Source organism: Lates calcarifer, linkage group LG6 (genome assembly GCF_001640805.2).
Source record: "Lates calcarifer isolate ASB-BC8 linkage group LG6, TLL_Latcal_v3, whole genome shotgun sequence".
Lineage (NCBI taxonomy): Eukaryota > Metazoa > Chordata > Actinopteri > Centropomidae > Lates > Lates calcarifer.
This window is the reverse complement of record NC_066838.1, coordinates 4504222-4530695: the sequence shown is the minus strand read 5'-3', so window position 1 is coordinate 4530695 and position 26474 is coordinate 4504222. Positions and strand designations below refer to the sequence as shown.

The 26474-nt window shown below is 39.2% G+C and overlaps 1 protein-coding gene across 1 annotated transcript; it reads right to left on the bottom strand.

Moving 5' to 3' along the window:
• Nucleotides 1–12505: 12505 nt before the first annotated feature.
• LOC108882667 (Krueppel-like factor 15) lies at nucleotides 12506–26167 on the bottom strand. Its single transcript, XM_018675326.2, has 3 exons — nucleotides 25925–26167; nucleotides 22538–24135; nucleotides 12506–15564 (listed from the first exon to the last, which is right to left on the bottom strand). Exons 2-3 carry the CDS (start codon nucleotides 24055–24057, stop codon nucleotides 15396–15398), a joined length of 1689 nt encoding a protein of 562 aa, XP_018530842.1. The 5' UTR covers nucleotides 24058–24135; nucleotides 25925–26167; the 3' UTR covers nucleotides 12506–15395.
• Between the last annotated feature and the right edge of the window lie 307 nt (nucleotides 26168–26474).

Genomic DNA, 26474 nt, shown 5'->3' with positions numbered 1-26474 from the left:
CACGGTCTGTATAAATATTGGATTTAAACGTTGGTTTCTGACCTGTGCAAATGTTCTGTTGCTGTTCCTCTTGACTTCACAAAAAAGAACTTCAAAGATGCAACAAGCTGCTGGATAACAGTCAAATAAGGTTTTGACTTTTCCGCTTCAGTTTGTGTGGGGAACTTTACATGACCATAGACTTTCCAGTAAATACACAGTCACCATCAGACCTGCCAAGCAAAACTTCAGAATGCTTTACACAAATCACTTCATATGAAGTATCTTCCAAAGATGTGTGTTTATAGTCTGCTGTCATAGACAAGGGTGAGACCTGTCTATACATACAAAGGGAGAACATTTTCATGCATTCATGGTGGTGCCCTACATTGTTGATACAAAAGTGACAGAAGAAGTTGTGTGAAAAAACAAAATAAGAGCTTGAGAAGAAAGTTCTAATCTTACCTGCTTTGCTTTCACCTGGCTAATCGCTGCTTTGAGGGGTTATGCTTGTTTACATGAACTGATGGAGGCAGCAGACTGACACCTCACACAGTCAGGTTAGATTTTATTTATTTATTTTGACTGTGATTAAATCACAAAAACTGCCTCTTTCTTTGTGAAGAAATCCAAAGTGAAAGGCCTTTGATAACCTCTTGCAACAAGTCCGAACTTCAACTTACATTATTCTTCAGATTCCTTTACACGCGTCATTGCTTTAATCAGGCCTCCAATCTATGGCCCTCTGGTCAAACACAGCTCCAAAACATGCTTGTTTGTTCCTTTATGAGGATTTATGAGAATGATCAGGCTTTTGTCTTTTTATGACAGTTTTAAATTACATATCAGAGGATTTCCTAGAATCTTTTGATATCCATATGACAATGGCATGATCTAAGGTGTTCCATATTTTGTTTTGCAAATGCTTAACAAATTCTGTTGCTATTACTGTCATTCCCTCCACTTTGAAGATGATTATTGATTAGAGCTTCAGAATGGATTTTTTTTTTTTTAAAGAAAAGTAATTCTAACTTGAACCACACAGAAAGGACAGGTGTTTCTATTTTTTTCAGAATTTGTTTTGTTGTAATTTGTTGTAATGACATTTGTATTTTCCTGTGTGTGATCATAAAACAATGAGAATTAAACATTTTCAAATTTTACTTTTACATTGTGTCCACTTTCTCCGTCAATAATATGTGTGCATGACAACCATGGTATGGCAAATAAACTATGATTAAGGTGTGTTCCCTGTTAGGCAACTAAAACACAAGGTTACAGAGTAATTGTAGTTATGGTTGGTGAAAATATTCAGTGTTAATAGAACTGCAATTTGTCAAAAGTAGAGCTGATTGAATAAATAAATGTTGCAGGTTGATTAACATGCTTTACTGCACTTTTCCCTTTGAAACACATAGCATACTGTGCCCTACAGGGTGTACCCCACCTCTCGCCCAGTGTCAGCTGGGATAGGTTCCAGTCCCCCCCCCCGTATATATAGATAGTAGATGGATGTAAATTGTGAGATGTGTAATGTGTATATAGACTTAATTCCTAGGTATTAGGAATAGTAAGATTCACAGGTTTGCATTGGTGCATGGGCATAAAATTTCACAAAGCAATTACCTGGAGTGTGCACCAGATACAATTTGGAATGAACTTGGGATGCATCGTTTCTAATTTCATTAGAAATGTCACCAATAATTTGCAACCAATTATCTTATATTTTGATTGATTCATAGTTGTATCTTTGTATATCTAATGTATTGGAATACTGGCAATGCATCAAGATGTGTACTGCATTTGCAAACTCCAGAATAGTCAAACGTGAATGTTGACAGCATGATGATGATGATTATTATTATTATACTTATATAACTTATTATACTTCTTTTTCCCAAAATTTCCATTTGTCCTGCATTCCACATTGACCATGAAACATTTGGAACTGATCTTTTGTGAACCACTCTGCAAGATTTAATCATTCATTTTAAGGAGGCAGTGTATGAATAAGTGGAAAAGCAATAGAGGGAAACCGTAAATAACATGCTGGATCAGAAACACATTAAAAAGTGTCAGTGTTAAGCTGCCATTTGAGGCTTAATTACTGCAAACACATATGTAATGTTTTAAAAGGGGTTCAGACGGGAGGTGAGGATTTCTGCTCTGCTGGTGACAGTGGTGCTTTGTTTAATGTTATGCAAGAACTGATAATGCTATACGCACCAGCATGTCTGTGCATGCACACATATATACATTCATGGACATGTAAAGGCTTTTGCCGACCAAAATGCACACCTAGGCAGAATTAGTGTCTTTGCTGTTACGGATAGATTAGGGTCATCATAGCCTTCCCTCTGGGGACATGACTCACTAGATAAACACATGACGAAGGCAGCACTCACATTAACACTTTATATCACAGCCTGTTAAGTGTATGCCAGCACTCACAGCACAGTACTGTGCAGTGAAGACACAGAAATTATATCAGTACTTGTGACTACTGGTGCATGGTCTTCCATAAGTCTTTTAAATGGCTCATTTACTCCCTCAGTGAATCTGGTTCTGAAACCATGTAATAAAATGATAAGTTTACAGAGTAAAATGTACTTGTATAATCTTTCCAAACAAAAGCGTCTTCTAAGAATGAATTGAAATGAAGGGTTTTTTTTGTTTTTGTTTTTTACACTTTTACAGCACCGTCTTTTCCAGATCATAAGAAAAGCTATTAATCATTTTTGACAGATCACATTCAACCAGAGAGTCTAAGAAAAACAGCAGGCTTTGTGTAAATCTCCATGATATCTACTGTGAAGGAATGACTGACAGGGAGAATTATCTTGCCCAATGAAACTTGTTTACACTATGTACACTTTCTTGGTCATACCATTCACCTACACAACTTGTAATTGTACCTGTTGTGTTACAACATGTTGCTCCACAACGATTAAATAATTTTTTCAAGGTTCTTTGCCGCTATGTCATCTTTTACAATCACAGAAAACACACTTTAGAAGGTACAGTATTATTGTTTACTTGTTAGACCTGGGTGATGTATTTCAGTTGTGTAGTTGCTTGTTCAGGGATATCTCTACTGAAACGCAACGTTTCAAATATGAAACACTCACCCCCTGTAGGCTCAAAAGGTGGCCTTTTAAAGTTTGTAGCTTGCTACTTCACAGGGGACATAGTCATAGTCCCTGCTGCTAGCTTAACACGCAGCAGGGACTATGGATTCCAATGGTGGCTTCAAAAAGTGTCAAAATGTCAGTCTCCTCAACCCACTCTTGTAGCATAATAGGTCTTTTTCACCAAAGACATTTTGGCATGTCACAGTAGGGAAAAGTACAGTTGTAAATAGCAAAATGAATAATGGCTGAATTTCATTTAGTTGTTTTAGTTTCATGGTCCTAGTATTGTGCATGCAGTGCTCACTGTCACACTGCTATGGTTTACTGGGACACTTGAATAGAACAGAGATGTGACTGATGTTACTGGTAAAGTAACAACGTCTGCTGTGATGGGGACTACTCCCATCTGCTGTCTATGTCTAGCCTATATTTAACGTATTCCAAACAGCCATATTTTTGCCAATTGTCCATTTGATAGTGTTAGCTGCTTGAGTTTGTCACCCATGCAACAAACGTGAACAGCTAGCTGCTATTGATAAACAGAAGCTATTGAGACATATTTTGTTCTCATTCATTTGTATGATTTTACACAGATGTATCATGGAACATGTGTGTTAGGATGAACAATGTTATGCTTCTGGGGTAGTTTGATACGTCTCTATGGAAGTTAACCAAGTTAACTAGCTAGTTGCTGTCTTGATCAAAGGATAAATATACAATTTGTTTTCAACAATTTATTTAAAGCGGCAGAGATGGTCCCAGGGAAAGAATTAGGGTCAGGTGTGATGCAGGCCAAGTTGCAGGCAAGGGCATGGACTTAAGTGTGCTGATCCCTGGTAGGTAAGTGTGGGAATGCTCATGAGCCACTGGCTGAACTTTGGCATGTTGGAACTCTCCTTGGAGAAAAAAAGGGTTGACTCTGCAATTTTACTGGCAGAAAGGCTCTGAAACCTGGAGGTTGGTGATTTGGGGCCACAGACTCCCTGATCTTCACCTGTATGGTCTTTTGTTTGTATGCACTTTGAGGAACTCCTAAACCTGGCCAGCATATCCTCTGAGGAGGAGGCAGGGTTCGAAGACTTGAGGGAAGCCTAGCTCAGAGGTCTCTGGGGTAGTCAAAAAGCTTCTCGGGGCAAAGGGGCCAGGGTTGGATGAAATTTACCCTGATATACTGAAGGCTCTGGAAATTTTTGGGCTGTCTTGGTTAATATGCCAAGAGATTGGGGTATCACACAGCTCAGCCTCTCTGGAAAAGCTTATGCAAAGAAGCTGGAAAGTAGGCTTTTACCTTTCCAAGGTTACTGGAGAAGGCTTATGATTGTGTCCCTCTGGGATTCTTATGGGGGCTGCACTGCAGGACAATTCGATACCAGGGCCACTACTATGAGCCATCCAGTCCTTGTATAATCACAGAGTTGTATCTGTATTGACAACAGGAAGCAAATTACTTTTCCAGTTTTTGATTTTCATCAACAGTTGCTCAAAGCGCAGCTGCGAGGAGAAGCATCAGGGCATCTCAAAATTGCTTCTGTCATTTTTGCAGGCAATGTGGTTCTGATGACTTTGTCAGATTGTAACCTCCAGCATGCACTGGGGCAGTTTGTAGCTGAGTGTGAAGCGGCTGGGATGACAGACAGCACCTCTGAGTCTGAGGCCATGGTTCTTCACCCCTCACCTATGGTCTAGAGCTTTTGGTAGTGACTGATAGAATTAGATTGTGAACACAAGCAGCTGAAGTGAGTTTCATCCGTAAGGTGGCTAGGCTTACCCTTCCAGAGGTAGCTAGGACTAGAGCCACTGCTCCTTTGTGTCGAAAGGAGCCAGTTGGGGTGGTTTGGACATCTGATCATTATGCCTCCTGGACACCTTCCACTGGAGGTTTTCCAGGGACATCCATCTGGTAGGAGACCCTAGGGTGGACTCAGAACAGGCAGGAGGAACTATATATCTCATTTGGTATCGGGGTCTTCTAGAAGGAACTGGACGTCCTGGACTGCTTTGCTTAACTTGCTGCAATCGTGACCTGACTCTGGATAAGCAGCAGAAAATGGATGGATGGATTTTACATAATTTCACACTCACAGCTGCCAAGCAGGTAAGTAGCTTTGAGCTAGCTTTCACCAGTAAAACTAGTAAAACTACAATTTATGCTCCCCAGTGATACTACTGCAGTATGTCACACCAGTTAAAAATGCTTTGAAAGTCTTTAGCCTGGGTCTGGCGGTCACGCTCCAATCCCAACCTGATGAGCGCCTGGCCTCTCTGGCCCTCTGCCCACTCACTCTTAGACAGCCAGAGGTGATTTTAATGAAGCAGAACAAACTGGCAAAGAGAGAGAGAGAGAGAAAAAAAAATAGGAAAAGAAGGAAGGAAGAAAAATGATTGATTTCTCTTCTCCACTCTGCCTTCATCACTGCTCAATGCCTGAAATGTAAAACATGTGTTACTATGAACAGATATGAGAAGGAGGAAAGAAAAATATAAAAAAGCAAGACAGATAATGGTGACAGATGTTGTTGCTGAAAATGATTTGATATTGTGTAAAGGCAGTGAGTTTGCCATGTAGTAGGTATTCTTTTGTCTGTGTGTAAGGGCCCCCCATCCTTTAAGAGCTGATAAAAGATTTATTAGTCTTTATGGGTTTTCAGATTTGTGTGACATGATGGTCTAAATACTATTTTAGAGATTTTATGCAACAAAAGAAAGACCAGAGAAAGTGAGGTATGTGTGCTTGTCTGCACGGTGAGTCAAAGGCTCAGCATGTTGCTGTAGGGAGATGAATGCTTAAAGTGACAGCCCAGTACTTTGCATACCACACTGCTTTCCGACTCCTTTGACTTTGAACTCCAGGCTTCATTGACTCTACTTCTTTGCCAGTAGGTGTTTGTCAGTCATCTCAGAGACACATTATCACTATGCTCAACTACTTAATCTAGAGTTTATGTTGGATTAGTGAGTCAAAAACTGAATTTATCTCACCAAAAATACAGGCATAATGCATACTAGAGTAATGCATTATAGTAATATTTTATGGGCCTAATACTATTGACAATTCCAAAATGTTCATATTATATCCCAAATGCTGCTGCCTGGACTGAAGAGTTCCCTCCATTAATTTTATGCCACTGATGATAGGTAATCTATTTTACTGGCCTGTTTTTGATTGAGACTAATTTGTACATAAATAAACACATACTTTGTGATAAGATGTGACCAGTTAGATGTAGAATTGACTCACTTGGACACAGGTAATGAGGAGTGGCTAGTCTGTGTGTTACCTACAAAGTCAAACTTGTTTGCATTGCAGGTTTTCTTTGGTGCAGATGATCAACACTTTTTCTAGGTGCAGGTTACAGTTAGTAAATTTCCTTTGACATCTTTGACACATGGTAAGACTATTGTGTCAGGATGATCTTTGTAAATACCTATTTTAAAGAGTATGGTCTAGAAAAGTGCCTTGAGATGACTTTTGTTGTGATTCAGTGCTATATAAATAAAACTGAATTGAATTGAATTGAATTGAATTAAATACCAACACATGCCAAGCACATTTAAGCTGTTCCCCATGAAAAGGACTGTCATGAAAGTCAGTCATGAAAATACCAATGCAAGATCCCTGCCAGCTACAGTGGTTCCATCTTCAGGAAGGTACTTTGTGTCCACCCATTGCATAGTGTCCTTTGGGAATTATGTAAGACATGTGGGCTCTCAGAAGCACATGAATAGCCAAATTGCTGGAGAGTGGACTCCATCCCCTCCTGCTGTCATAAACTTGGCTCTCACTAGGCTGGTTAGCTTCCCATTGTTGACATACAGGAGAACTCCACACTCTTCCACATGAGTGAGCCTGTGTGTCTGTGTGTGTTAGCATGTACATATGTATACACTTACCACTTACTGCCCATTTATATGCCAGGTGTGCAAAGCGTGCAAGCTGATGAGAGTGTTTTCCACGTACACGTGTATAAGTTTCCTTGAGCTTGCACTGGTGTGTGTAAAAAATTGTTAACCAATCCCATTGTTACAGTCTAATGAAATGAACTGTGCTAGCATGTCTGTGGTCTCGAGAGACAGTACCCTGTATGGTTATGTGTGTGTGTGTGTATGTGTACCACCTCAGTTTGGACCATTAGTAAACTGCCTAGCCAAGCAGAGAGAAGGAACATTATGTACCTGAGATCCAAAACTTTTTCCTGCTTTGATTTTTTGAGATTAATCAGTTGAAATAGGCAAGTGTATAAATGTGTATAAATGTTACATTTTTTATTGCTGTAGACACTACTGTGTGTTTAATGTTGCATAGCTAAAACCATGCTGTTAAACACATTCCAAGGAACTAATAATAAGGGTGAGGAGAAATAATGGGACAATGGGACAGACACTGAGTAGAATCTGTGCCAGACTGAACAGCTGTAGTAGATATAATGTTCTACATCATCATCAAGAAGCACAAACACAAACACAATAGTTCACCATGATCAAAAAATAATGAAAAGAAAATGATATTGACGTTGGACAGAGCTTTTGGAAATTCAGTGCACACACACACACGTTCCTCTCTTATTTCACTGATGTTGCAACATACTTGTTACATGTGTTTTCTTCTTTTATTAACATTTTATTCTGTTTTTTTTTTTCTCCACTCTCTCTAACACACACACATACACCCACACACAAGTTTGTGCAGCTGTCCATGTTGGGACATTGCCCTCCTTTCAATGTGAACAGCCTAACCTAAACCCTAACCCTAACGTTAACTGGGACCTCAGAAATGACATTTTGCCTCATTAGGACCGGGTTTTGGTCCCCATGATGACTACTGGTCCCGACAAGGTCGGTGTTTATACTGGAAAAAAATGTGCACTTACACACATGCACACATGCATATACATATTAACACACACACACACATACACACAGGCAAGCATTCATACACACTAGGTCTGAACTTGGCTAAGGGTTGTAAGCTGTTGCATAACAGTTATCATCTGATCCCACATGTCAAATCACCATATGGGCTGTTGTAGTTTGCTGCAGGGTAACTTGTGTCTGACCTTCAGATTTGTGTACAGTGTCCTTCTCCCTCAAACACACTCTCAGTACTCACACTCAGCAGCTTTTTCCAACTGAAAAAAATTGCCTGTTTCTCTTTTTTTCTGTATTCTCACAATATAGGTTGAAAATAAATATTAATGCATTTTACACATTCAAAAATGTGTCTATTCATTGTTATGTTAACTCTCAATAATTATAAAAACACCATTTGCTTTGAACAACTCAGAGCAACTCATAGGTGCTCTGTCTTGGTCTCCACCACGTCGAGAGAAAAACACGAGTGTTTAACTGCTCATTACTCCACCTCCATCGCCTACTTGGTAGTCATGTCAGATGGGACAGGTAGCATAACCTGGGTTAACCCATGGTATCGAACTGACACAATGTTCCTGATCTACTGCTGCAGTTAACTAAACCTGCTATTGTTTACACTAGTTGTTTCTCCAAGGCTCAACAAGGATAGGATTTTTCACACACACACATACACATTTATTTAAAACAAATGTCATTTATTACAACTGACACACAAACAATAGGGTACGTTCTCTTCCTAGCAACATCAGCTATGAAGGCAACTTATAGTTGTGCGGGTCATCACTTATGAAGGTGCTGAATGGCGCAAACTGAAAATATGATGCAGGAAAAGAAAGAAAGGTCTGAGCACCTGGGCCAGTTTTTATTGTCTGGGGGGTAAAGTAGGAGAGCTGATGAGCTTCCACTCTCCCCCGTCTGCTCAGGTTAGTCCAGACAGAGATGTCACACCATTCATAAATCTGTTTAGAAATCACACAAAAATATGCTCCTTGGATCTTTCCTCATAAAATGCAGTTTTTCCTCAGTATCCAGCTGTTTGTACATCCATGGCTACAAAACAGACAAGAATTGCTAGTATCCAATGCAGCAGCAGCAATCCATGGTGCAGATTAACCAAAATGTAAACAACTTTAAGATAAAAACACAGGGCTCCAGTGTAGTCCACACTGAACTTACTGATTCTTGCATGACAGAAACTGTACATATTTATCTCTGTTCATCTTTTGATAACTTATGTCAGTTTGAAATGGGAGACAAAAAGTTGTTGTTTCCATAGAAATTGTTCTGGTGCATGTGTACTACTGACATAAATGACTACAACTAATACTGACAAGTACAATATATAACATGGCATTCTATTACATAAGCCTGTGACTGGAAGGAGCAAAATCAGTCTAGGGTTCAAAGGGTTAATCAGAGCTTGTTTACTGCCTATTGTGGCTGATGAAAATACTACAAGTTCACTTTATTGTTGCCTGCCAGGAATTCACCTCTGGCTTTGTAAACAAACATTGTGGGAAACTAGGAAAAGCCACTATTACACTTTCACATCTCTTCTAACTGTCTCAATTTCTAGTTCATTTTTTCCTTGTCTCAGTCTGGTTCTGTATTGATTTGTTGAAGATAAAAGTGACAATTTTTTGACTCTAGACAACAAATAACATGTCTAATGTTAACTCTACAGTGTTCCTGTCAATGTGTTTTTGAAGTTGAATTAAATCAACTTGTTTTATAGGCTGGAGAAGTCAAAATATCAGTGTTTTTTTTTTGTTTTTTTTGTTTTTTTTTGACACTTTTGTTTTAACTCATGGTTTTAATATAGTGTCCTAGCTGTCAGTGTGCATATGTTAAGCTACTGGTATGGTATTAGACTGTGATTTGATTGTGCCTTTGCATGTTCATACAAGCTCAGTATGGTATTTCCTAGCAACTACTGTTTGAGTATACCTGGGTATTAAGTGTCCAGAAATATAAGTGACTTGGATTTTTTTTTCTTCTTTCAGAAAAGCTTAGACCCCCAAACATCAACTGAGAACAGAGCCTCAATGCTGAACCTGAGACGAGCAGCCAATAGAGTGCAGTTCAGATCCAGATGTGTTGAATTAAATCCTCCTGTTGCATCCCAGAATGCCTCTGAGACTGCACTAGCTCATAAATCAACGTGATCTATATCCACAACAAACACTGCACAGACAGACGTAGCTTGTTTTTTGCTGTTAGCTGCTACCTCTTTCTTAGCCACCACATCTCTACTTTTACACAATGACTCAGCAAATATGCTCAGAGCCAGAAAACATCCAGAGCCATTTTTTAAAAATGTTGTGAAGAAGGGGGAGTAAGTGGTGGGCAGAAAAAAAGAGTCTGGATGGTGGAAGAGCAGAGAATGGGGGTATAATTTCCATGCAAATTTGCCATGTGGTACAAATCTTACATTGACATTCCTTGCGTTTCCAGCTTTATGTTCCTTATGCAACTTTACGGGAAACAGTGTTTTTTTTCTTTTTTTCTCCCTGAGCTACATGTGGATAAAAAGTACAAGGACAATCTATTTGAATGAGTTACTGTTAAAAAACACATTTGAAGCCTGTTGAACTGGCATGGCACTGTATGTTTGGACTGTTAAATAATTTTACTTTCTATATGAAATTTCATTTTGAATTTTAGAATATATCCTAGAAAACATAATGAAAAAAAAAACTTGCATTTGTAGCAATGTTTCTTGACTAAAGTGCTTATGGACTTTATGGCCGTTTAGGGGCAATGGAAAAAGCTGTAAACACAACATGGCCATCTAAAATTGATATGGCTAACCTCTTAGCAAAGACAAGTTAGCATACAGTTGACTACAAAAACAAAACAAAACAAAGCAATCGTTTCACATTTTTGGGATTACACTTAATGACATTTATTTGGAGTGCTGAATGAGACGATAAAATACAACTCTCATAGCTGTCCACTGAATATGAAGCAATAGTTTAGCTACCCTGACTTTTTCCAAAGGTAGCAAAATCCACCTGCTAGCACCCCTAAAGATAAGTAACTGATACATTGTTTCTGTAATTTGTCCAAAAAACCCAAGATGTTAAAAACTACAATTTGTGGTGTTACAGTGGGTTGTGTACTTGGTTCTTCCTATTTCTTCCGTTTCTTGTCATCAGCAGTTAATTGTGTGTGTATGTCAGGTAGCATACAATTTAGCAGTGTTTTTTTTTTTTTTTTTTTTTGCTAAGAACAGCTACTGTGTGTGGAAATAAAACTGTTGAGAGTGGTGAAAACCAAAAGAGTGAAGTTACAGGTTGGGATTAAGCAAAACTACAGCTGACAGATGCAGAGATGTTTTGTAGAGCTGAGGGAAATCAAACAGTCTAGCAATAAATATCTTTGAGGACACTATTAAGCAACCCTTTAATATCTGTATGCATCTGTGTGGTTGAGTGCCATGCAGGAACACTGGTAATAGATTATTTTCTACAGTCTGATAAAGTAGCGTATTAGAGTACTAGAGTATTTGTGAGCATGTCGCATTGTACCTTGTCTAAATGTATTACCCGCATATAAGACTATAGCTCTGAAATGAAGATAAACTTTAACATGAAACAGAAATGTTCCACCAGTGGGATTGACTCTCTCCAGTACTCTTATATGTTTCTGGTTAATATATGGCTGTCATATCAGTGGTGTAGAAATGCAATCTTGACATAATAATTTCTCCATTTGAAAGGACTCATTTAAAAGTCAGTGTTCACCATATAATTACATTTGATAAAAGAGTCAATTATGAGACGAGATCCAAAATGCATCTGTCTTGCATTTTGTGCATTATAAACAACAGTAAATCTAAACTCACCCTTTCTCACTTTCTTGGAATAAGTGGTTTGTGTTGATCAGTCTTCTAATTAGCTAGCTTACTGTATTGTGACTTTTTACATTACTCTTTGTTGCATCAACTATAGCCTATTCCATATATTAAAGCAAGTGTACACAACTTTTGAGAAGCACATTCTTTCTGTAACAAATTAAAAGTTTAATTCATAAGCTACAAAACACTCCCTTGCTCAATTCAATATACTTTTGCTACTATAGCCTTTCTTAGTTTGGCATGACCAATAGCTTATAGTGGCCAATTGTAGCTAATTTTGGCAAGATTTAAACAGATATTACTGGGTCAGTTTACTGACTTTGTGACCTCTCTACTTGTGCTACTGTTATATTACATGTTACTGTTCAGTGCTTCAATAAATCTGTTTTGGTGGTCTGCTGTACTTGTGGTTTGTATTGTAACAGCAGTAACAGCAGTTATATTTCATGTAATCTTTTCTCTCAAAATATAATTAACCCTCACTATTAGTAATTTTTATTGTTCCAGATTAATTTAACAAAAACTGAATCTGACTTGTTTACTGCACCAATTTAATCACAAAATTCTTTCAACGATTGCAATGTAAAGCAGGAAATGCTGGGTGCTTCAGTAATAAACTGAAACTGAATTATTATTGGTCTTTTGAACAATAATACAAAAAGACATCTTTTGTTTTGGAATTTTTATTGTAAATGTGTTTTATGTAGTAGAACAAAAGCAAAAATATAACATTTTTAGCAACTCTTTTTGTGAGTGCCTACAGAACACATTTGAAAATGACTCATCACATGTTACATAATAGCTACACTGCTATTGGACCTGTGCAAAACAAGAAACTGTTTTAAAATGCATATCCAAGTATGTTTGTGTGTATATATATATATATATCTCCTTGGATGTACCATGAAACATTTTGTGAGCCTTTTTGATAATGTGTTACGCAAACACCTGGCAAAAACAAGTTGCTACCTGTTTTCACTATATATTTGAATTATCATGTTATGTACACTTTCTTTACATATTTTTAAAAATCTTTCACAATCGCAGAAATCACTAGAAGAATATTTTAGTTCTCCTTTCTGATGCACATACAGTATTTACATACATTCATGGGCTCACATATGACACCCATTCAGAAAAATGTTTCTTCTGATTGTATGGAAGGAATGCCTGACAGAGTTAATACAATTCCTCCATGCAGCATCAGGTGCTGTGTCATTGTAATCAAATTAACAGATTACATCTTTCCTAAAACCCTTTCAGTGCTGAATGTTGTTAACTGATCCATGACCTTATGGCACTGGAAGCCATCTCTAAACTCTGGGCAGCAGGCATTTTGTGTCCCTCCCATGACTCATTTGGTTGCATTTGACTGAGATGCAGAGCGACACAGTAATCTATACATATAAATGTAATATGACAAAGAAAAGCATAACAGTCACTGTTCCCTTACAGTACAAGACAAAGGTGTCTCATTTTATGGCAAGAGATTTGATATGTTCCAAGACCAAGGACAATTTTCTATTGACCTTTGAAGAATATGCTGCAACAAGTCCTGTTAGGATAAGACCAAAGACAAAGAAAGGGAGAGTCCCTTTGACTTAATTTGGTACTGTACTGAGTCTCAATGAATGGGTAACAAGTACAAACAATTTCAGTTAAATTTGATGTGAATAGTTTAATTTCATTTTTTTCATCTTGAAAATTTAATCTGTGTAAAGAAGTGAAAGAAAACTTGACTATTGCAAGAGAGGAGACTTGAGTGGGAGCAAACTGAGCCATATTTCACTTGATTCCCTTGATTTAAAGCAGGTGTAAAATATACCAAATATTAAGGCGAGTCTATGTAAGATGACACGGCTAATTCATTCTCTTACAAATGAAAAGTTAAATTTATAACACACCCTTTCTAAATTCAGCACACTCAGGTGTTTTGCTGTTATAGCCTCACTTGATCTTGTATGACCAGTAGCTTTTGGTGGCAAATGTTTACTAATGGGAGCATATTTGCTAACTCTATGACTCTCCTCTACGTGTGCTATAGTCATGCTATGTTTTAACATTCATTATTATTCTTTTGAATGTCTTGCTTTAATGCGTTCATTTAAAGTGAAAGTTAAGTTAAAGTGTTATCAGATTTTTTTATGAGACACAATTCTGGTCTCAAGTAAGTAAAAAAAAAAAATCCAGTTAAATTCAATGAGTAAATCTTTTCATTTGATTTAATTTAATAATATATAAAATTCATCTGTATTGAAATAACTCTGTGTGAAGAAAAGGGGAAAAAGCAATCTGATTTGGCAAGAGAGAAGACAAGAAATCTGGTGTGTTCAAGGCCAGTGTCAACCAATGACTAATACCAGAATTTCTTTGTATCTCTTAACAATGCGAATTCACCATTTTGTATTATTTTATGTATTTTTCACAGTGGTGACATGGAGTAAATAAAGTGACATAAAGTAGTACATGATATGTCATCACGTGTCAGCATAAACTAGAAAACAAATGTTGTAATTTGAGTTGAAAACAAAAAAACAGACTTCTGCTTCTGTAAATGCTTGTTTTCAACCTTGGCTTGAAATATTTAGTAGATAATCACTGGATGTAGCTGAACCCCAATCTGTTTTGACCCAGAAAGGCCAAACAAATAACAACTGTTGTGATAAACAGTTTTTTTTAACCAAGACAAAAATGTCAGACCACAATAGAACTACAGAAAATACTTGTATGGGCAAAAACCAAACATCTCATGTGCACCAGTGCAAATTACACGTTATAATGATCTTAGTTTGGTGAGTAGTAATTCAACATGAACTTTGTTCTTGTGTTTGAGGTTACTACAGTGTTTTTTCCTGTAACGAGACTTAAATGCAACAAGCTAAAGGAATGTTAGTCATTTACTCTGCCGTCTATCGAGAGAATGAAACCACCCCATAGATCCCAATGCTTCCTAACACAATGTCCAGTAAGCTCTTGTTGCTGGGCAAACAAGTTAAACAAATTAAACAAATTAAATTGAAGCCAGTTAATAATGAGTTTTTACTATATTACTGTAAAAAAAAATTGGCTCCAGGAAGGGAAAAGAAAGCTGGGGGTTTTAAATAGTAGCACACCCCAGTGTTACAACCTTTATTGATATAAGGCTTTTGACTCAAAAATTAGCAATAACACACACCTCAGAGTGTAAAAATACTCTGAATAGCAAATCTTTCTTCAAATTAGATTAGCTAAAAGATTTGAGTGAGACAAATAAACATTGTAATATACAAGAAGCTTATTCCACCTGTGAGGGTGTTATGTCAAGTAACAGTTTTCTGTTTTAGTTTAGCTTTTACACTCTTTTCCTCGCCACCTAATAAATTATCACAGTACCATGAATGTACGTCACGCGTACATATTTGAACATAAACACATACAAGCATAAAGAGTCTTGCACAGACTCCTTTAAAGGGTGTTTGGACTTTCACCCCCCATCCTCTGTCTTTCCTCTCACACGCACACATACACATACCCCCCCCAGTTGCTTAACGTCAGTCTGTCAGAATGGGTCAGGGGGGTCAGTTTGCAGATCGTCCTGTCCTGCTGCTTCGTGGAAACCGATGGACTTTGAGGTGTTTCGACAGGTGATCACTGCGGGCAAACTTCTTCTCACACACGATGCACTGGTATGGTTTCACTCCAGAGTGGGAGCGACGGTGTCGGGACAACTCGTCAGACCGCGAGAACCTGTCAGAAGGAAACCCGGGATGTAATTTATTAAATCTTTCGAATTTTGTCGGCACATTTTCAACAATGTCATACATATTTCTTCCAGTTTTTGTATTTAATTCCCTAACTGCAGTTGTCCAGCAATAGTTATCAATGTAAAACAAATAAATCTCACAAAGGAAAATACAGTTTCTCTGTTAATTTGAAATGCTCCAACTTCTCACTTGTAATATAAAAGCCATGCCAGACTGTTTTATATGAGGGTAATCTGAGAGGTGTGATGCTATACAAGTGTTTTGCCCTGTGTCTTCTCTGTGAAGTTTAAGAGCCGTCCCATATTTAGTTCAACACATGAGCACTGCAAATCCCTACCCAGTCTATTCCTGTCCTGCTCTGCTCTGGTCTCTGGGCTGCGTCCAGCTTGGATATCATGACAGTGAAGGGTTAAGTGGATGACAGATGAGTACTTCTTATATATATGTGTGTGTGTGTGTGTCTGTTTTTGTATCTGTATATATTAGTAAAGCTTTTAAAATCAGATTAATCTGTAACACAGATTGATTTCCCGGCACATTTCCAGTAGCAGCAGCAGCAGCAGGCTGAAGGCATGAAGGTGATAATTCACAGAGATGTAAAGACGTCACTCACAGTTATTTCAAACCATTTCCACTCTAGACATGGATTACACAACTGGCCTATTCATCATTTTAATGGCCCAGTAATAAAAGTAAGATAACTGCTACTGTGTATATAGCTAAGCTGTGCATTTTGAAAAGCCAAGAACTTCAAAACAAACACTCAGACTTGAGGACTCATTCGGCTGATTGTTTGGTACTGAGATTTATTTAACCTGCATCTCTACAGTGAATGTTCACTCAGCTAATAGTTAGACAGCCAGAGAATACCCATTCTGATTCTAATGAGTATTACATCCTGATTGAAACCATATCTGATTTCAATGTGTTAATTCATTGAACTCCTTTTATTGTTCTTCACCTAAACCTTCAGCGTGGTTGAGAGGAAACTTTGTTCTTCAACCTACAAAACACAGGGAGCTTTCACTCTGGAAAAAGGCACGCTTTGAAGTCTGCTGATAAACTAATGATGTTTCTTTAGTAACTTGATATAATAAGTTGAGGTAACTATCAGTGGCACATTCATTCATCATTTCCAGCCAGAGGACCTTGGAATTCTGAATTAGACTACAACTTTTGAGATGAATTGACTTAAAATCAATTTTAAAAATATTTTCTATTATTTTTGTGCTAATAAGAACAGTTTAGTTGATTCCACTAAATCCCCAGTGTAATCCCATGTTGCTAGCATGGCTAAAAGTCTTCATTAACTCAATTACATGGAGTTTAGCTATACAGTCAGCTTTCGACAATTAGGCGCTTTTACGTCTTCAGGCTCTGTGCCTCAGCACATTCAATTTGAAATAAAATAATGGAAACAACATTGAAGTGCCAAGTCTCAGCTTCACCAATAATTGGACACTTGGCTACTAAATGTTACGTGGGAGGCTGTGTGTTGTTTCAATGTTATGCACAAAAGAGCTCACACGTGGTTCAGAAGATAATGAGACTAAAAGTATTAAATCAATTAGAGAGATTTCAAAGACACTTGGTTTGTCAAAATCAACAGTTAAAAGGAAAAATTAGAAAATGGCAAATGAGCAGGCAGACTGACAAGCACAAGTCTTGTGAACAAAAAAAAAATCATTTTCATGGTGGAAAAAAGTCTCTTTATGACTGCACAGTCCAGAATGCACTCTGGGATGTAGTTCTCCTGTGAACATAACTTCAGAGGATTCACCACACGGTGCAGACCCCTGGTAAACCTCAAAAAATAGAAGGGCTTAGTTGCATTTCACAAAAAAGAAAAAGAAACCAGTATAGCACTGAAACAAAGTTGTATTGTCTAATGAAATGGAAATCAACCTTCATCAAAATGATGGAAGGAGAAAAAGTGGGAAAAGTGTGGGGAAAAAAAAAGGAACAGCTCATGGCCCAAAGTCACCACCTCATCTGTCAAACATGGTGCTGGTTCTGTTATGGCCTGCGCATGTATGGCTGTCATGGAAGCAGCACACTGACATTTATTGTTGATTTCACTGCTGACAGAAGCAACAGTATGAATGCAGAGGTACACAGGAGCATCCTGCACTGAGATTCAGCAAACTGCATCAAATCTCAGTGGATGACAGAACAATTTTACACATACGTCCAAAAGAGCTTTTCAAGATCAAGAGGTGAAATATCGTGGATTAGCCAGGTCAATCACCTGATCTCAATCTGAATGAATTGCACTTCATATAGCAGAGAGATACCACAACAAGCAAGAGCTGAAGGTGGCAGCAGTGAAGGCCTGAGAGAGCATAAAATCTATGATGTCACTTAACCTTTTCTCCAGCAATAGAAACAAATATATGGATTGTATCTGATTGCTGTTCTTACACATGTGCTATTAGTTTGTTGAAGAAAACTATTTTGTTATCATTCTAAAAAAGATGAAGGAGTGAATCTTGGATCATATGATTAACTGTTGATATTAAAGTATTGATTAGTGCAGCTTTAATATTTGAGTAAATGCTCTCTTGAGGCAACACAGACTTGTGTTGACTTGTGTTGACTTGTGTTGATTGTCTGTTGTCTGTCTGTTTAATTTTTTACATTAAAGGGATTAGCAGGGTTTCATAATCTACAACGCCAAGAGGAATGTCATCATTAAAATCAAAATCGGAAACCACATCAGTCTCTTTATATTCTACTTTATGTGAATGTACATTTGTTTCTCATGGTAATTACACCCCAAAGCTGCACTATATCAGCTTCAAGCTGGGGCATGATACAAACCATGCACAGCTATTCTTCTGACTCAAACTGGGCCTGAGCCCAACTATAACATACTGTACCAGGGGAGGATCTTTCAACAGAACGTGCATTTAGGACTTACGCAAATAGACAGCCTGATTGTTCTTTAAATCCACATTTTCTGGATAAGGTCGATCATGTGCCAGTTCTCTCACAAAGCTTCACCATCTGTCTCCCCAAACTCATGCCCTCTCTTGCTATATAGCCTCGCTTTAATTTCTTTATTCCTCCCGCTTCTGATCAAACTTGTGTAGGTCTCTCTGCTCTATATGTTCCAGGGCTGGTGGGCGGAGTCACTAAGCTCATAACTCCAAGGGTGGAGGGCACTTTTGTTGATCACTTGTGTGTGTTTTTCACATGAGGACTGTGGGTTTTGCACCTTAAGTCCTCAGGGCAGTTTGGTGTGGCTACAACACGACACATAGTGTACATATTAGTGTGGGTGCTGTGGGAAACACATAGGCAGGTTTTGTTCTAGCTTGTCTCTGTAGCCAACAGAGCATACCCAAAACAGCCTGGAAGGTGGAGCAATCGGGTTGGTTACACACCTGGAAAATTACAGTAAGAGGAATTGGCAAGCACACATACTGTACAAACTTCTGTCATCTTTATTTTGCTTGTCTCTTTTTGTTTAGTTTTTCCTGTCAGCTCAAAGCTCTCTGTGTCTCCTATGACTGTGTTTATGAGTGGCTCAATTTCAACTGTGTGTATGTTCAAAGAAAAATCACATTAATGCATGACTACACTAATCAGAGACAGAGGTTTGTCTCATACATTCAAAGCTATATACAAGCAACCATAAAAACTCATTTGAAAGGTTTTCCAAAATGGATTTTGTTTTAAACCAAAGCAACCAGATTCAGTTCCCCATTTTGCTCTTTAGCAGGACACTGGATCTGTTCTAGCTCCACAGGGGCTGTTTTGTTGATGACTCTAACTTCTCTGACCACCCCGGAGAGGTCAGAAAATGGGAAGATAGTCATTTCCCAGGAGGATCAATAACACATCATAATTTCATCATAATTTTATCTGAGTGAACAATAGGTAAGTACTCCCTCTTACTCTCCCTTTCCCTCTCAATTGGGTTGTAAGTGTCAAAGTCTGAAGTTAAATCAAACCGTGACAGCTCCGTCACCACCCAGCAACACTGTTGTTGTTCTAACGATGAATTTATCAGCTGACAAGCACAACAAGCCACTGCCCTGATGACAGACATCAAGTAAACACAGTACAGTTCACTGTTTGGGTTTGATCCCAGCCATACAATACAAATCTCCATGCAGGTCTGAGCTGAAAATACTGCATGTGCGTGTGTGTGCTGCCTGCATGTGTTCCTTTAACTGTTTACATGTGACTTTGTCTTTGCACCCAGATCTGTACATAATCTGAACATTAACATAAACTACAGTCAGAGAGAGAGAAAAGGATCAAAGGATAAAAAGTTTTTTTAAAAAAGAAAGAAATACAGTGTGGCAAATGAAGAGATATAACTTTCACTGAGTTATAAGATGGAGTTCAGCCAATGAAATACACTCCTCTCTACTTCAGAAGAGCCAACACATGGATCTGTTCTAAGGTTACAGCGGGTAAGGGGTGTCTGACTGCTCAGCTCACCTCCATTTCCTGGCCCAGAGGGAGCAAGGAGAGGGCAACTGTATAATACAGTATATTGCCACTGTCATGTAGAAGACTGTAGAGGAGAAGTTTTAAGAGCACAAGGAGTATCATGTTTTAAGGTTCCTCAGTGTCTGCAGTTCATTAAAAAAAATAAATACAACTCTTTCAAAAATACAAAAATACACCATCACATTAGCTTTAAAACAAATGTTTCTTATTGAAATACTGGAAAGAAAGAAAGAAAGAAAGACACCATACCCACATGTCTGAGTTCTAATTTCCCAACAGTTATTATCCTTATGGTTGAGATATAGCAGAGATATAGGGTTATACTGATAGTGTTTAATCCATTTGTAGCTGATCTATGGACAAATCAGCAAGAGAGGGCATTCACTGCAAGAGACATGTACATGGCGCAAACAGGAGCTGCTGTTTAACTCTGAATGCATGTAAAGTGTCAATGATGTGGTGAAAATATAAGCACTGAATTAAAAAGATAGCCAGTGAAATAAACAACTAATCAAACAGTTTCTATCTCAATTCATGTATCCTCTCAGTGTAAAACTGGTGATCTTCTGACTTTGATGAAGACACATTAGCCTCAAAATATTTAGTCTATTTACACAATTACATGCTGCAAATCAGTCAGTGTGCCCCAGTCTTTTCTCCCTGATGACTGATGTCCCTGATCTGAGATGCAACTGATTTAGCTGCATATTGCTGGAGAACACCTTACTACTTTGCTACAGGATTTCTGTGTGTAAACATATATAAATGATCAAATTTTTAATGTTTTTTTTTCTTATCAGAACATCTTAACTTTGAGCCTCAGAGTGTGTAAAGTTGCCCAGTAAAGAAAACTTTCAAGATGCAAAAATCCCACTTAAATGTGCCTATTTGCTGTCTTGCTGAGAGTTAGATAAGAAAAGCCTTAAATCAATTAGCTTAGCTAACGGGGGGAAACAGCTAGCCTGGCTCTGTCCAGATTTTAAAAATCTGCCGACCAGTATATCTAAAGCTGAAGATGAAGACAAGGCATAGGAGTTGTATCAATTATAATACAACTTTTTTTTTTATTAATTCTTATTTGTATTATATTATTTCATAGAAGCAGCTGAACTATTCCTTGAAGTGTAAATTTATCAGGTGTATACCACAAATAAATGTAACACATTAGTTAAAAGTAAATTAACCAGTACAACCTCCTCACAGACTGTGATGTTTTCACAGAGAACACTGAACTACCTGAATTACTACCACCTGGACTAAACCTACTTCTAAATTTAAAGAGTCAGTCCTGACCATGATTAAACCTCAACCACACACACACACACACACACACACACATAGATATTAAAGATATTAAAGCACCCTTGGACAATAACTGTATGTATAGAAGTGGAATCCACTGACCTACAGGTTAAAGGGTGGCAGCTGTGCTTTGGACAGAGGAGTTTAAATAAGAATTTTCTCACTTGGATGAAAACATAGATTAAAGGAGAGAAAAACGTAAGACCATTTTGCCGAGGAGTCTTTAAAAATGTATGAAAATTGACTCTGGGTGCTATGAGAGCTTGTTCAAAGTGTTAACTTTCAAATTGATTCAACAATAATCCAGTATATCTCTGTTGCATGAATGTGTGTATGTGAAGTTGCTGCAGAAAGTGAGCAAACAAGTGGAATAACTAACAGGGGACAAAGTCTGAATGCAACTTCAAAAGGCACTCTATCTAATCTAGAACTTTACCATGGTACAAAAACACACAGATAGTGGAACACACAGCCAGCATGTAGGGCAGAACAAATTGTAACCATCTTGAATAGACTTGAACATATCTTCTCTGATGACAAACTGTTCCCTCCCATCCATAAACTATCGATATGAAGTCTCCTAAATCCTCTTATTGTACATTTAACATGTATTTCTGACCCCATAAAACCTTTCTACTGTTCTCGTGTAAAACAATATCTTGGTTCTTTTAAACAAAGTGGTGGCATCAAAGACACTGTGGGAGACTTTGCACCATTTGCTGTTTCTCTAAAAAGGAAGAAAACCTTCCCACATGTTTCATGCTATTGCACCTGATGGATTAAGATCTTTACTTTGCTAGAGTGCCACAGTCTCTTCTTATCTGTAATAGCCCCATAATAAAAAGCACGGTTCTTTACATGATAAACTAAGTATATGCACATCAGGGAAAGAGCTGTGTCTATATATGCATCCACAGAGGAAGTTGATAACCCTGATTACGCTCTGTAATCTCTGCAGTACAGATACATATAGAACAGTTCACACTGCAGGTTCCTGAAGTATAACTACACTAACTCCATCAACATATCCTTTCATCAACATCCACTCATCCAAAGCTCTGGAGGGAATGAGAGTGGTACAATATAGCTCTGATTTATCTTAATTTCTCCAGATAATGACTGATTTCCCTTTAGACTCATTACTTATTTGAATCATTTGATCTAATATAAAGGCACTTGGTTCTGCTCACCTCCATCCACAGCCGGGCCATGTGCAAGCGAAGGGCTTCTCCCCTGTGTGCCTCCTCAGATGGGCTTTGAGGTGGCTGCTCTTGGTGTACATCTTATTACAACCGGGAAAAGAGCACTTGTGCATTTTAATAAGGTCTGCCACAGCACTCTTCTGGTACCTTTGACCTCCAGTGAGGACCCCTGCAGCAGAACCTCCGCCCAACCCACCTTCCCCAAGCCCAATGGGTTTAGCAGCAATGGGCACTGGTGCAATCCGGACAAATTTGGATGAAGCAGCACTTCCAGTTTTACTTGAGCTACTAATGTTTGCTGGGGAAAGTAGCTGAGGCACTAAGGCAAAGGTCTGCCCCTGGATGTTGACCAGGAGCTGGGCAATTTTGATATCCGATTGGGCCTGGGTTGGCTGGGATTGGGTTTTCTGGGGTTGGGCTTGCTGGGCGATGCCATCTGATATGGCACTGGGGTTCGGCTCTTGTTTGATCTGTATGGGCTGGATTTGTAGGATGACAGGCACACTTGAGGTGGCACTGGTACCTTCTGATGAGGTCGGAGATGAGCCACAGTCCTCCTGTTTGATCCCATCAACTCTACTACTTGAAGAACTAGAACTAGTTATACAACTAGTATCCACTGTTGATGGTGAGCTGTCCATGTCAGATGCACATGGTGAATGTTTGGTCTCTGTGTAGGAGGAGAGTGGAGAATGAGCCACGGGAACAGTCTGATCTGAGTTCTGTGACACTGATACAAGTTCTCCTGCTAATGTCCTCGAACCTTCCGCCTCAGTGTCCTCAGATGTTGGTGACATCGCCTCATCACTTGCCTCCTCTTCTTTCTCCATTGCCACCACCATGTTCTCCTCAAGGAACTCCTCAATCTCTTCCAGGGTGGGCTGAAAGAGGAGTGCCGCAGGATCCTGCAGCTCATCAAGGAAGACGGGGAACTCGTAACAGTCCTCTTTGGTCTGCTGCTGGAGAAGACTCAACCGCTGCTCCCTCTTGGACTCCCAGGCCAGGCCCATGGGCAAAAGGGGGGCAGTGAGAGTCGAGGAGGAGGAGATGGGTGAAGAGGACAGGCATAGAGAGGAAGAAGGAGAACTACTAGCATTAGAGCTTAATGAGGTGGCAAAGGATGTCTGTGAGAGCAGGAGGTCCAGCAGGCTGTCTTGACTCTCTCCTCCTGATGAGGAGCCACTGCTCCCACTGCTCCTGCTGCTCCTGCTTTCGTAGCTGGAGCCAAAAACATGGCGCGAGGTTGGCGATGAGGACTCAGGGCTGGAACAGAGGGAGGAACGAGGGCTGGAGGAGTCACTGAGGTCATCCTCAGAGAGGCGAGGCGAGGAGGAGACTGTCACCCCTTGGTAAGGGTGGTGATGGTGGTGGAAAATGCATGCATCAGTTACCATGATGCCCGCCGACACGCCACCATTGGCGTGGCGACCTAGGCAGTTGTAGTCAGACCCCGGGGATCCGGTATAATACAGGAAGGTCTCCTCACCAAGCGGCAAGTGATCCACCATTCCTGTGCGGATGGATGGCAGCTGACTCTGGTCTGCTCTGAAGATCGGCTGAATGTTAATAAAAACTTATTCTTCTTTCTGCAAAAGAAAATTATTATGTTTAGCATTTATCACAATGAAGGAAATTTATCTTTAGAATTGACAGGTTTGTGTACTGGGATGATCTTCAGTTCCAAAAATCTTGCATGACAACACAGTGACACTGTAAGTGTGACTTAAACTGAGAGGTTAATGTTTTACACAACAATTTGTCAGGTTTTTATTAAGATAAGTCAACCACCATACTAACTGAAAATTTGTATTATTTGGTCTCTTTACACTACCTGCTACTTTTGCAAAAGATCTGCAGCTGATGAAACTTCAAAAGGAAAGTCAACCACGTGTGATGGAAGTGGAATTTGAAGACTGCATGTGTGAGTGTGTGCAGACGCTGCAGCTGCTAGTTCAGTCTTCAAGCTGACCATGTGGAATCAGAGGTTCCCATTTCTCACCACTTGTAATATTAAAGCCACATGCTTCTTCGTTTCTCTATTTATTTTTCCCTTGTTGTCTTTTAAACAGTTTAATCTAAATAATAAAAGATTTGCAATAGTACAGAACTTGTAGATACATACATAGTGATATACTCTCATATCAGAATGAAGGTACATCCTAAAAACTTCCTGCAGAGTACCAAGAGGCACAGTTACCACACAAATGATACAGTCAGTCAGAATAAGATCAACAGATTTCAGTGGGATGATGAGTTAGTGTCTATTTTTATCCGTCTTTCAACCCACAAACAATGCACCGCGTCTACGTTGACATGGATTAAAAATGCTAGACATAATCAAATGGCCTTAAATGCAGTGAATGGGTTATGGCGATTAAACATGACAATATAATCCGTTTTAAAAACCATAAAAGACCACATGTGTATTGCATGAATAAGAGAGAGAGACAGAGGGAGAGAGAGAGAGAAAGAGAGAGAGAGAGAGAGAGAGAGAGAGAGAAAAAAAAAACAAGATGTTTGTGCGCCCTCTTCTGTGAAGCTGAGAAGTAGCCCTTTCCTAAGTTAAGACCGGGGACATTCATAAATTCCAGGTGGTCTCGGGAAAACTAATTGCTTAATAAGATTATTTCATTACTGACTTTGAGTCAGATTATCACAATAAAGAACGTTAAAGACGGTTGTTCTTTAGGCCTAAATGTCGGGCCACTGTTGTTTCCCACCTCTGGGGCAGTTATGTAATTACCGATCTAAAGCCAAAATTCGACTCAGATACGGTTTCTTCTGTGATAACATCACATGACATCGTACGTCTGGGAGCTGCAGCTGCTGCATTTAGGCGATAGTCTACCTCATGGAAAGAAAAAAAAAAGTTTGGAAAGAGAGTTTGAGAACACCTTGGTTTGGCCAAGTCTTAAGTCATTTGCCCTCAAGTGCCCCTGCCGCTGTGAAACATCAAAAAGTCTTTGACAGTGTGATGCGCTCCTGGTCTTCACCACGCTGCATGAATAACCAGTTACTGAGCATTACCCGGGGTGTGAGGCATGTTAAATACTGCGGGGTGTGACAGCTACTCAAATCACTGAAAAATGATATGTCGCTGTAATAGTTTTACATGATACAGATATTCATATTCATAACTCAGCAGACATGATAATCCGCCACAGTGGGGATTTTATGTGGATTTTTTACTGAGAGAGGAAGCACCATGCATACAGTATACAGTGTCGCTATAAGCTCGCATGTGTATAGATATCAAATGTCTCCCCATTCACTCAACCGACCCATGCTTCCCACTGAGGCTCCACAATGATAAATTGAAAACACAACCAGACTACTATCAGATCACACCAGCATCCCTAGTTGATATGCACCTACTTGTTTATGTGAGGAATCCAAAATCCCGCTCCTCTGCGCTGAGAGCTCCTCTCTTCAAAGTAGCTGTCAGTGTGTAATAGTGCGTAATGGCAATATAACCCCCACGACACGGTCTTTGCATAGCCGTAAGCCTCCTCTCTCTCTCTCTCTCTCTCTCTCTCTCTCTCTCTCTCTCTCTCTCTCTCTCTCTCTAAACACACACACGCACACACACTATCACTCTCTCGCCAGCGGACTGGTAGTTCGTTTAACCGTCACATGATCGGAGTTGGGTATGTTAAGCCAGTCAAATGAGGGGGTCGGCTCTTGAAGGCTCGCCTGCTCGGCAAGCCACAATTGGCTCTCGGTGAAGGGAGGCCGGCCTCAGGGTCAAGCGTCAATAGAAAGAGGGAGTGTGTGTGAGGGAAGGAGGTAGTATGTGTACTACTGAGACCTGACAATTTGATCACTTTCATACCCCTACAATAACTATAGGGGACGTGTAGTTTTATTTATATGGTGGTGATACATTTTGCAACTTGTATAATATTTCTGTCGGGGCTTCCATTGA

What these genes read in the sequence shown, in the direction of transcription:
- LOC108882667 (XM_018675326.2), bottom strand. Translation starts at nt 24,057, where the DNA reads ATGGTGGATCACTTGCCGCTTGGTGAGGAGACCTTCCTGTATTATACC. An exon ending in TGGCCCGGCTGTGGATGGAG is followed by an intron (nt 15,565 to 22,537) that starts GTGAGCAGAACC and finishes TCCTTCTGACAG; the next exon opens with GTTCTCGCGGTCTGACGAGT.